This window comes from Aptenodytes patagonicus, chromosome 17, assembly GCF_965638725.1.
Source record: "Aptenodytes patagonicus chromosome 17, bAptPat1.pri.cur, whole genome shotgun sequence".
In the NCBI taxonomy this organism is placed as follows: domain Eukaryota; kingdom Metazoa; phylum Chordata; class Aves; order Sphenisciformes; family Spheniscidae; genus Aptenodytes; species Aptenodytes patagonicus.
In genome coordinates, this window is record NC_134965.1 from 13,710,830 (window position 1) to 13,723,882 (window position 13,053).

The window sequence follows — 13,053 nt, forward strand, 5'->3', positions numbered from 1 at the left end:
CCTATGCAGTTCTCTTCCCTGCCTTGCAAATAGCGGCTTAAAGAAAAGGAATCTTTAAGGGCAAAATCACTCCATCTAGTAAATGTTTCAGATTGTTTAATCTGGTCTGCTCCCATCTACTCCCATCACTTTCAGTTTCCTGTATCTCTCGTATAAATCAGAAAGACACTGTTTATGCAACCTGTGTAAATTTGTAATGCATTGACTCATCTCCTGTGACACTTATCTCTGTCTTTGCTGCTAAGGACAGATAAGGGTTAAAACTAAGGCACATTCTTGTTCCAGCTAGATGACCTGAGAGCCGTCTCTTCCCTTTTCAGGGAGAAAAGTATCCCAGAGTGGATCAACTGTTATGCTTTTTATAGCATGTGATTTGATGAGCATACATTGATTCACACCTCAGACTAGAGCTCCTAAATTACAGTATTAGGCAAACTGGAGAATAGTAATTGCAAACTTGGGCGGGGGGGGAGGAGAGAGAAGGAAAAAAAAGGCCAAAACAAAAGTTACATTTAGGAAGCAAACACTTAAGTAGGAAAGTAAGCATATGAATAATCAAATGAGATGAAAGTTTTTGGATGAGTTTTGGAGTGCTCAGCCCCTTACATGCTGCTTGCACAGTGGTGGGTCCTGCAATGTAAGCTCTTGGTGTTGCATTTTCCTAATCAATTTTTTAAAATACTTTTATAATTTAATTAGAAAGCGTATGGAGAAGTCCAGTCATTATGATTTGAGTATTTTCTATTCCTTGTTTTTCTTTTATCCTGAAAGTGGAGGAAGTAAATGCATATTCTGGCATTCAGAAACAGCAATAGCAAGTCCGTAGGACTGTTAGCATGGAGTGCAGATAGCCAAACCATAAAAGTCAAAAAACGGTTACGTGACAGTTATCCAAACAAGTGTTACCGTATGGGTGATTTCCCCCTCTGCCTTCTCCTCTCACCTCTGCCATGGTCAGGGACTGCTGACCTGAGGAAGTTTTGAGGAGGGACCAGTGTTTTGTCTTGATCTGCATCTAGCCAGATGCTTTCTGCATTCAGAATAAGCTTTTATTCCCTTGTTCCTCCTTTCCTCCCCCCTCCCCCCTGGGTTGGGTAACCCCTCACCCCCCATCTCCATGGTGCAGTCTCAGTTATCCCTGCTGGCAGATGCCACTGTGCCATCAATCACTTCTCCCCTGGGAGCCAGGGGTACTCTTACCCACCATGGAAGACCAGTTCTGTCTTGCAGCCTAGTCATTTGCTGCCTTTTATCAGGGAGGTGTTAGGTTCTAACACCGGTGACTTTAATCTGTCAGGCTCTTACATTTGGTGATTTCAGCTGCTTCCTTGTGATTCCTTCCCTGTCCATCTCCAGCCTTTGTGCAAGTGTGATGTTTCCAAGCTGGTGCTTTGGAACGACCTTCTGCAGTGTCCTGCCAATGCATCGAGATGACAAGACTCGTGCTCCTTTCAGCTCCAGCGCTGATATTTTACCTGTTTGTCTCAGCTTCAGCACTAATACTTAGCATGTCCCCTATTGATAAGCACCTTCATCTCTTCCATACACTCTTTCGGTGGTCTGGATCTTTCTTCCCTTTGTGTTGTGTTTACGATAACAATGGAGGTCTCTGTGGTCGCAACCTTTACAATAAAATAAATTGGAATTAAAAACCCAAACCCTCATTTCTAAGCCAGTTAACTGTGATTAACTGTCTAGACAATAATTGCTCGATTTCAGTTTGATCTATATTCCTGTAGCCACGAAAAAAAATATTACCAGCTATTCATTTTTCCATTGACTCTGTTTTGTGTAGTTCTCTTGTGAATATTGTTTGCATTTTACTTTTGTTATGAAAACATATGCAGGTATTTTTTTCCATTTCAAACATTTACTTCATAATTTTTTTCTTCCTGTGTTTCTCCCTTTCCCTTTCTGAGGTGTTATCTGTCAATTGTTAGAGTAAATGAGTCCTTTTTATGTAGGTTTTTAAGGTTCATTTTTCATTTTTGAGAGTTAGTATTCATAACTGTATGTCTGCTGTGCATTTGGATGATCTAATCAGCTGGCAAAATGAAGCTGTGTTAATTGATAAATTGACACAGCTTGGCAGACCAGCTGAGCTCCAGGACATAGAAACTGTTATACTACTTCAGATGAAAAATACCAAATCATTGGAGTACTTCAGCAAGAGACAAGTGTGGAAGTGTCCAGTGAGGCTCAGGACATGAACATAGACCAGCTTCCATACTTGAGCGTTGCAAGTCTTCTGTTCTTCTTCCATTACCCTGGTAATAGTCTCAAGGATGCAGGTTTTAGCAAAGACAGAGACTCTAATTCCATTTCAGGCAGCTTGCTTTTTAATATTGTGATAGCCCACAAAGTTCTTAAAGAAAGTGAATACAAAATAGTGTTGAAGTTGCCTGTCTGCAGCTTTCAATGAACTTTGGATGAGCTGAATTATCCAAAATACTTCTGACTTTTCTTTAATCTCTAAAGGACAGTCAACTTACTGTAAGAGAATCTGGCACACACTAATGTGCCTTGCATCTTTGGCTCTCTGTGAATTGTTTTCCCCACTCATCAATAAAAATCAGTCAAGACACAATTGGCAGATTTACTGAGAAACTTGCAGGGTGCTCATCCAAGCTAAAATAAAGCTGACATCCTATCAAATTTAAGCTTGCATTTTCAGTCGAGTCACCTCCTTTTTGCAAATGTTACTATGCAAACATTTACATATGATTTCAGAACGTGTGCAGCTTTGTTCCATCTTTTTGAAAGGATGGGACACTGGGAAAAATGTTTTTATATGCTTTTGAACAATACATTTGTCACACGTGTTCTAGGAAACAATATTCCATTGTGATGATTGGATCCCGTTCTTTGATGTAGTAAGTTGTTATATGGGAATAAGAAAAAGCTGAAACGGAATAATCTCTTTGCTGTTCTAAATTATGTCTCTCGTATGTGGAAAAATTGCATCAAGTATGTTTAACTACAGAAATGCCTTCTAGCATGATCTCATCCACATAAAGCAGTAACTCCTTGATTTTTTAGGCAGTTGAATTCTGTGAGAAAATGATCTTTCCTGTATTCTCTCATTGTGAACTGCAATAGCCCAATCTATTTCTGTCAGTAAGTAACTGTTCATTCTCTAATGCTGTGTGCTGCCTCTTGCATTTTTCCTGATGATAGCATGTCCTTCTCTAGCCTAAATCCCTACAGCTATGATGAGAGCTGTCTCAGCAGCAGTGAAGACCACATCCCACTGGCTGCCTTGCCCTTGCTGGCTGTTTCATCCCCTCAGTACCAGGATGCAGTTGCCATGGTGATCAGTAGAGCCAATCAAGTTTACAATGAATTTCTCAAATCTACAGATGGGGCTGGTTTTAATGGACAGGTAGGACTATTTTCTCTTACATCAAAGTAAAATTCCTTCGGAGCAAGGCTGTTTCTTTTTAAGCCGTTGTGTTGAGGGATTTGAGTTATGAGTGCAGGAAAATACTGCAGATATGATGAATGAATGTTAGCATGGGATTGCCTATGCAAAATGCCTTCTCAGTGCCCAGCATGAGAAAGACAATTCTGGAATCCTGTGCAGTATCTAACCTGGACTTACTCAATTGCTAGAAGATACTATACCTTCTCCCACAAGCATTTTGACCCCTAAGCTCTTACTAAGTATTGCTACGAACTCTGGTAATGTATAAGAGCCTTAGCTGTGCGCTAAAAGTGTGGTATGCTAAGCAGTGAACAAGCATGCCAGCCCAAGACAAATGATAATCTATGTTACTGAGTTCCTCACACACCTGCTATAGCTGATAGAAAAGTTGGGGCATCTCTGACTAAGAGCATAAGGATTCCAACATTTAACTGTTGCTATTTCTTTTTTGCCTCTATCACAGTAGTAATAAAACAATTGACAGTAAAGAAACTTAGAAGACAAATACTCAGTTACTAGCAGTGTTGCATATTTCCTGTGTAACTTTAGGAAAGTCATGTAATTTTTGTGATGTGACCCACTCCCCAGTGAAGTCACCTGCAAACTTCTTCCAGCTGATGTGTCACAGGTATTCCATCTGCTTCTCCATCTTCAGACTACAAAAAACAGTACTTTCCTGCTTCACATAGAATAAATAGGATACTGCTACCCTGTGTGAGTTACTGAAATTGTTTTGTGATGGGGCCCTCTACGTAGCCAGAAACACGCACTTCCTTATAGTACAGTGACCTCCAGACTTCAGAAAAAGGAAAAAAAAAAAGACATTTAATATAGAGTACAGTGTAATCTTTGAAGGAAAGCATGTGTCTTACTACACAAACAAATTCATTTCCGTAGCAGTAATAAGATTATGCTGTGGCATAGCAATATTTTTAGACTAAAATTTGGTTTGAAGCCAGTTTTAATATCCATCGTAAACTATTATTGCTTGACACATAAAAACAGCCCAGCTGCAGTGACAGAACATTATGAAAGGTGAGATTATGTAAAGAAGAATTATACCAGTTACAGAAATAATTGTGAAAACAATTCTCTCAATAGAAATTGAGTGTTACGGGTTTTTTTTCTTTGACAAAGCTACAAAGAAGTCTCCTTGGTGTGTTTTACAAACCGTATATATTAATTTTTCATGTGGAAAAGCCTGCATGACCTCTGTATGCTCCACAGAATTTTCACCATCAACAATTACCAGCATTGTTAGAATGGAAGTGATTTCTCTGTGCTGTCTACAGTGTTTTGCTTTGGTCCTTAGATAGAAATCTCAACTCTACCTGTGAATAAGTCCTGTACTTCTAAAATACATACCATATAACCTGACCTCCCACCCTCTGTGTACCTTTCCTTTCATATTTGGGTCTCTTCTCTCCATTTATATTGCAAGTTCATTACATCAGAGATTGCCTTTTTGGTTTTGTACAGTACCTGGAACAAGTTAACTCCATTACCTTAATGGCAATAACAGTGAGGATTAGAAATGAAATCGTAAATTGAAGGAGATGCTATTAATCCCCCACAAAACGTGCAGTTAATTTTACTAAGGTTACCTGTATCATATAATTTTCAGTTCTTTGTGGACTTCATTGTGTGGCATAGGAATTTGAAAATCAGAGAGTAAATCAACATGCTGTTCAGTTGTATACAACTTTAGAACTAGAATTGTCTTAGGATAGATGTTACCTTAATGTATTTTGATATTTTATTTTATTTTTTAAAATGTTTTTATCCCAAGAAATGCACTCAGTTAAGAGAGTGTGGAATGTGGAGATGCACTAAGAGAAGTTTGAGGTTTTTCCCTACCTGCATCTTGAAACACTCGCTTTTCCTAACACGCTTCACTTTGAAGAAATCATGCACAACATCCTGTTATCCAAAACTTGGTTTAGTGTTGTAGCCAAGCTGAATTAAGGCTAGAAGCAAGTTAAGGTTTGTAAGGAGAGGTAATGTCTTCTGTTAAACTAGTTGGAGTTGGGAACAACAGCCTAGATGTTTGCTTCAGTTTGAGAATTGGAGAGAAAGGATTGCTGGAACCTGTGGAACTGTGGGGGTTGTTATCAAGGAGAAAGGTAATACAGCTATTACTCATCCTTAGACACAGACGGGGGACAGGGAGAAAGAATCATCTCTTGTGGGATGGGGAGGTGTTCAGTGGAATTGGCTTGTGAGGTAAATTCTAGTGTGCCATAAAATTACTCCAACTATTGAGTTCCCAATTTTAGTACTCTATGTATTTTAATTCCCAGGTCCACACTTTGAAGGTAGCTTGTATGTTTATATTAAATGTGAAGCAAGAGTGAATCTCTCTGCTTAATACCTCATTTAAAAGTTCCATTCCCTTGTCCTGACAGGGGAGTAACAATCTGTGTTTAATCTGTTGAGATCCCCTTCCCTATATGATTCTGAAGGAAATAAGTGGCTTGAAATCTTTGTGAGACAGGTTGTCCGGTGACCTGGACTTTTCGAGCTGGAATCTGGCTGCAGGCAGCTGGAAGAATTCTAGCCCATTTGGCAGAACTCCCAGCTGGTCAAAATAGTACCTGGGACAGATATTCTTGGCATAGGGTATATGTCTGGAGATAAAAGGAAGTGGGAGAAAGTGGCTACACATTTTCAGCTGCAATAGGAACCAAGGTGTAAAAAAAACAGGAACAAGGGTATAAAGTAAGACAGCAACTCCTCTGCAGTGCTGTGATGCTTTTTGTTTCTTTCAAAACACTTGCTACATCTCCCAAAAAAATCTTTTTATTTCCTCAGGTGTGTCTCATTGGTGACTGCGTTGGAGGAATTTTGGGCTTTGATGCCATCTGCTATAATTCTAATACAGCTGATGAGAGTCGGAACAGTAGCAGGAGAGGAAGCATCAGCAGCATCCAGGTGAAGAGAAAAAATCCACACAGCTGAAACCCTATAGATTCATTATAGAATCATTCCCTGGAGGAAATCGGCTCCATATAAACCAGAGAAAATTTAAGGATTTGGTAAATTGCCATGATAGCCTGGGATTTTGCTCATATATCAAAAAATTGCTGTCTGAAAATTAAGTCTGCAGTTTCAGTTTTATGATACACAGAAATCACTAGTGAAGGCTTTATCTGTAAATCTTTAAAGTAGGGTTACCAAGTCCCTTTATTGTATCCCTAACTGTAGATGCAAACATGTCCTCTCTCAGTAATCTCTGGTAGGCTCCTGTTTTTGCCAAAATCTTTTCTCTTTCTTTTTATAATTTTTTCTATTTGTTCACATAGGGTCTGGAATTCCTTATGCTATTGCCTGGGGGTAGTCTAGCATTAAGATGTGTTCATGAATAAGTTTTAGTGACTGGTGAAAGAATGTCTCCTTCCTGATAAGGAATGCAAGTCACCTGAGGATCTGTGAATGGACCACTGAGCATAACAGTGTCTGTATGAGTGCTACGTTTGGAGAGAAGGGAGGATTAATTCTAACTGTGATCCAGGAAAGATTTTATGATAGTAAAAGAACAATTTTTTAAAGTAATGCTAGCATGTAACTTCATTATTGTGTTCAACACTTAAGAAAGAAAATTGAAGTTCAACTAATCTTACGTACTTCAGACTCAAGTAGATATGGAGAGGGGATGTGGTGTATTAGAGTTGACACTGAGTGAGGTGCCCACGCTCTGTTCTTTGATGGTTTTGTGACCCTGGCCAAATTGTTTCATCTCTTGACTCTTTAGTTACCTCTCCCCTCAAAAATGGGCTCAGTGATACCAACCTGCTTGGTTCAGTTGAGAGCTATGTGTGATGGGAGTGCTCTCGAGCAAGGAGACATCCGCTAAATGTTTCCAGGAAGGAGAATTACTCACCATTAATAACATGGCTCTGGATTCTCAGCAACCAGCCTTTGACAGTACCAGCACTGAGGACAGTGCATTGCAAGCAAAGTAAATGGAGAAATCGTCCTCCTGGATCCCAGTCCTACAGTGGGGTTGATTGTGCAAGGGCTGCTGATGAATCTGAGTGGGGATCAGATCTCTTTCTTGATACCACAGAGCTTCTCTTCCCATTCCTCTCTCCATCTTTTTCCTTTTCTCCTCCCGTCTTCATCTCTACTACTCTGTGTGTTCAGAAGAACTAAGTATTCCTTTACTTCCTTATCTTGTCTTTCTGTCCATTGTTCCCAGCTTGCTCCTGTGAAACACATTCAGGAGGACTCTTTTTTTACTGTTTTGGTTTTTTTCCCTTCCTTGGTGTCTCCAGTAGAAATGGATCTCATTGGAAGAGTTTGAGACGCAGAAATATAAGAGAGTTTTTTACTTTTCCATTTCACAAATGTCAGGGGCATTTGTGAAATGAAACTAGTTGGAAATAAGGTTGATACTGAGGTACTCTCAACCATTGCATTTTATGTGCTGCTTATAAACTGTGAAAATAGAGTAAATTAGGTTTATATAGTTCCCTTCTTACTCAGTTTATTTCAAAGTGGTCCATAATAATAAGCTAGACTGGTGATGCAGTGACCATTACATTCACTGAATAGTTCACAGTTTTAGGCACTAGAAACTTCCTTTTGGAGAGAGAGGGCCTGTTAATTTAATGAGGCAATGTAAATAAGGAATTAGAATGGTACATTCCTCTACTATCCCAGGTGAGTATTTGTTGGTTTGTGTGTTGTAGTCTGTTTTCTGTATTTTAGTTTCCAGTATACATTAAATAATCAAGTCAGGATTATCTGTAATAGGTAGTGACTTCTACAGTATAGGCAGAAATGTGAATGATTACTGAGATCATGATGATTGTTGTGTGTACATGCTTGTACAGGGCAGTATTTGAAAATCTACCTGCATGTTCAATAAAAGAATCTGCAGTAGAGCAAATGTCATTCTGCTCAGACCAGACTAGTAACTCTTGCTCTTTAAAAATCAGTTACATTTATAAATGTCAAAATACTTAACAAAGAAAGCCAGCGTTGTCGTCATCATCATCGTCATATCACTCCTTGGGTTATTAAAAGACAGAAGGATGAAGTGAACATCATCAGAAGTGGAAAGCCAAAGTCTTATATTAGCAGTCACTGTACTTGGTTGGGAACACTGTCTCTTAGAAGAGGAAGAAGGTTCTCTTCTGTTGCAACAGCTAAAATACTCATAAGTAGATGACTCTTCATTAGGATGAATGGAGAAAGTTGACGATTTGCTTCACGCGGATCAAGGATAAATAAAAGCCACCTGTGGGTGACTGATTCAGATCCCAGTATTGATACCATTTTACTGCAGATGAGATTTTAATTGTGGCATGTGGGGGAGTTGAAAGAGCTTGTAGCAATGGAAAGCAAGCTTTTTAACTGTTTAAAATGCAGCAAATAGTCTCTATGCTGATCTCCTCAACCTTCTTCTAATGTGTTGCCTAATGTCTTTTTAAGTGGTTTAGTATATTTTTTGGAACGATTTCTCACTCCCTGAACTGGCTAATATAAATGCTGAATTGTCTCGGTCTCTTTTGCAGTATACAAGAAAGACTGCGTCATGAAGGTGAACCTAAATGCTCAGACCAGTGAGATTAAAATCTGGCCAGGTTTTTTGAATAGATTTGAATAGGGGATTTTTTAACAAGACTTTTTTTAAAGTATTAGACTACTATAAATTTGAACACTTTCTCTTCACCGTGATACCACAGTGTGCAGACATTTTGACATACTCTTAGCATCTGATGTAATTTTCACCGTTCAGATGCAGAGAAGGCCCAGATGGTTTAGAGAAGCTAATTTCTCAGTGATAGTACTTCTCACCAAATAACCTGCTGTCTCTGTGAAATGGCTGTCAGGCTTTCCCTATTGAATGGCTGTTCAGTAACATGTGTAAAATGAATTTGGTCCCAGTTCAGTCCCCAAGGGACTATCACATGAACAGATTGTTCATGGGATAAAAGCTAGCTCCAGAGTCAGCACTAACTATAGTTCCCAGGTTCCCTGTTCTCAGGAATAAGACCAATTATTTACTTGTCACAGAAGCCAGGAAGTGCTCTTGGCTGTTGAAAGACTATAGGTGGAACAGTGTGGGAAGGTTCATCTCATAGATCATATACTGCTGCTGTCTTGGTTTCATTTTCCTGCAACTCATCTGCATAATTCTGGAGAACAGATTAGGTTCTCCAACATCTCTTCTTGACATGAAGTCTCACCCCACATGCACAGGGCTGCTGACGTGCTCCAGTACTGAGTGAGGTTATGGGAAATACCTGTCCTATGAACTTGTTCTTTCTGTAGCTTCAGAGAAATAGATTCAGTGAGCATGTTTTCCATAGTCTGTCTGCGTGACTTTGGCCAAGTCTCTTGATCTATCATGCCTCAGTCCTCATCTGTAAGCCTTGCACTGTTTCTCACATCCTCTGTTTTGTCTAGTTGGATTTTACACTCTTTGCAAGTTGCTTAAAAGTACTAAGCGTGATAAAGTCTGTTTTCACTTGGGTCGTTTGTTGTTATGAATTGTGAAGTGTTCCAATGACACTTCAAGAGTGTAATGCAGTGGCATAATGCTATGTCCAAGGAGACAGGTGCAGGGAGCAGTGATGGAGAAAATGTAAATGAGTGTGGGGAGAGAGCTATATGCAACAAGGAAAAGAACAACTTTGAATCCTACTCTCTTGTACAATGCCTAACCAATTTCCCAGTGACCTTCCCTAGGGTCGTCTCAGGGAGATCTAGTCCCTTGTCCTTCTAAAACAACTTTTTTCTTCCCTCATTGAACTGTCTGTGGCATGTATGCTTTGGAAGACCTGAGTTTTACCCATAGAAAATCAAGTTTAAAATGTGTTGATTTTGACCAAAGAAAATGAAGGCTTTCTTGTGCAGTGCAATAATAGCATGCCATGTCCTGTTAACTCGCTTTAGGTGATGGTTATTATTCTAGAGTTTAACAAAAAAAAAAAAAAAGAAAAAGCAGCTAGCATTCTACTGTGTCTCTGACAGAAACATCGTGCCCAATAAATCAACATGCATAACTGAAATGCTAGGTATGCTAGGCTAACCTTAATGATAGCAGTGCAGAAAAGGGAGTTTGATGCTTTTCCCACACAGTATTGTTCCGAGACTGTCAAACTCCTGCAAAATTGACCTGTCTGAGAGTAGACAGGTCTTATGACACAAGAGAAGAACACACCCCCTGCAAGGAGAACCCGTTACTGAAGCTTAGAGGACAAAGGTGAATTGTTACCAGCTTTCAGGGATGAAGATACTAGTTTCCATTACTAAAAAGTCTTCTTAGCTAGTTCTGTGGTGACACAAGCTAGTTTTTAAATACTGTGGAGAAATATGTGTGTGACTAAAAGAAAAGCGTTTGGTGTTACGTTACTGTCAACTTTATGCCTTTCCAACAGCCAGACTTCTTCCTGAGACCACCAGGAAATCAAGAGACCTAAACAAAAGTATTTAATCATGTTGAGTTCCTTGCATTTGCTTTCTTGCTCTGGCACCTTCAAGGGTTCCCATTTTTCTCAATCCATTGACAGGAATTCCTTTTTAAAAAGTAATGGGAGCCAAGATGCTGACATATCTGCCATGTGATTTTAACGAGAGAGCCTTAAAATGTCACCAGGGTTTTGATGAAACTCAGAGACTTGACAGCACTGATACGGTTTTCAGAAGTCACTGGTGGTGTGATGTTTAAGAGCTTGACCTACAGCCGATTTAAATCAAGGGATTTGTCAGTGTATTTCATGGGCTTTGGTTCAATCTCTAAAAATTCCGTTTCAGCTATGTGTATGTGGATTCACCTCCATTTTGTGTGCCACCATGAATATTCTTATGCACTCTAATAAATTTATTCATAGTAAAAATACCAAATTGGAATTTTAGGCAAAGGTTGCAGGCATGCAAGTTACAATTCAAAATCATAAATATATTGCATTTTCACGGCACTGTTGCTTGGGAACAAGCTAGAGATCGGAACTCATCACGAAGGCTAAGAGGTAAATAAATAACTTGGCTAATCAATTTGAGATAATCATGAGACGTGAGCAGATAAAGACATGTTGTTCACTTATGTTCTTGAGAATTCACCTATGAAAAGTTACTCTGTAAGAAACTGTCATAAACACTTTGGTTATAGGAATTTTGGCTTTGAAAGGTCCCTGGTGTTCTGGAGCATAGAGAGAGTTGCTAAAAAGGACTGATGTTGTAACAGAGCTTCAGTGTAAGGTTGTAAACTGCGGGGCAAATCAAGCTACATAGAGTCAGTGTCAGGCTGAAAAAAAAGTTACTGGTTACATAAAAAAATACAAGTAGGGCCTGTAGTTGGCTTCAACTTAACAGAAGCACATATTTTAGGTGGAGATTTTATTTTGGTTTTACATCACTTTAGCACGCAAAACGGTGGCAGCAGTCAGCTGCCAACACACAGCAGGAGCCCTTACCTCCTACCTGGCCCTGTGAAATAGTTCTCTGCACTCAGTAACAACTACAAGAAGTGAGGCTTAATTTTAGCATAGTAGATACATTAGTATTATGCCAAGCAAGGTCTTAAATCTTACACAACTTTAATATGAAAGTTGGCATGATGTGAATTTTGCTACATTACTATGAAATGCAGAAAGAGATTCCTACCCACATGTTAAGTTTTTTCATTGTACCATCACAGGAATAATTGTCTGTGAACATGCTGGTCCTAAACTAATCTTCTGCAAGTTATTAAGATGCTAATGCAAGTTGTATCATATCCCATACTGCATTGGTAAGAGTTAGTGGAGTATGGATGAAAACCAATAATTCCGCAATTAGAAAGAGTTTAACTGTATCTGTTCTCCCAGCGTGCCTTGTTGATGTTCGTATCTTTGAAGTTTTGTAAAAACAGATGTCAGGCATTTTCACACTGTCTTATTTTGTTGATCTGAATAGCAGGAGATGTATACAGAATTGGATTACACAGTTGTTAGAAAGAACCAGATCTTGCATGCCTCATGCACCCAGATCTCACGCATGAATGGGGGCATTCAGTCCAATGGTGTTTGTTTTGAAAAGCAGCGTTTGCATTGGCTACTGAAATGGATGCAGGAATAAAAGTCCGGGGGTAATAGGGATATGTCAGGGAGGATGCTGGTGCGAGCTGCAGAAGTGCTGGAGGAAATGAACAATAAATAAATCTATTTCCTATTTTAAGGGGTACCTTAAAGATATGGTACCACTGGTCTCCTCTTGCATCCCACAGAAGTTCACATTCTTAAAAAATCAGGTCCCGCATCAATGGAACGTGATGAGCAAGACCATTAATGTTGTAATGGGCATTTTGTGCGCTCAGGTAAGGCCCCTTCTGATTACCTTATGATATTTATAGTTCTCTAAGAATGATGAAGTCATGAGGGATAAAGCTTTTGTGTTAGTCTTTCTCTCCCCCCCCCCCCCCCCCCAATTCCTGATTCTCCTTCCAGCTTTTAGGCTATACATCTTACAGGGAAATTTAGTCTTCATCTCTTTCCTTATCTCTACTGCAGAGAGAAAGTCTAACCCCTTCCACCCTTTCTTGGATAAAGTGAGGTCAAATGTATAAATGCAGCCATTTCATATAAGCTCTGTCGTATTTTGGTCACTGTCTAAATCTTCCTTTTGCTCTGTTCATTCTCTGA

General features: G+C 39.4%; 1 protein-coding gene across 4 annotated transcripts in view; it reads left to right on the top strand.

Moving 5' to 3' along the window:
• The window catches only part of PITPNM3 (PITPNM family member 3), a 147,625-nt gene that overhangs the window by 97,238 nt on the left and 37,334 nt on the right, over positions 1-13,053 (top strand). For all 4 annotated transcript variants that reach the window (XM_076354776.1, XM_076354780.1, XM_076354779.1 and 1 more), the window contains exons 7-8: positions 3,193-3,382; positions 6,236-6,355. In XM_076354776.1, coding sequence (XP_076210891.1) covers positions 3,193-3,382; positions 6,236-6,355 — 310 coding nt within the window. The remainder of the gene's footprint in view (positions 1-3,192; positions 3,383-6,235; positions 6,356-13,053) is intronic.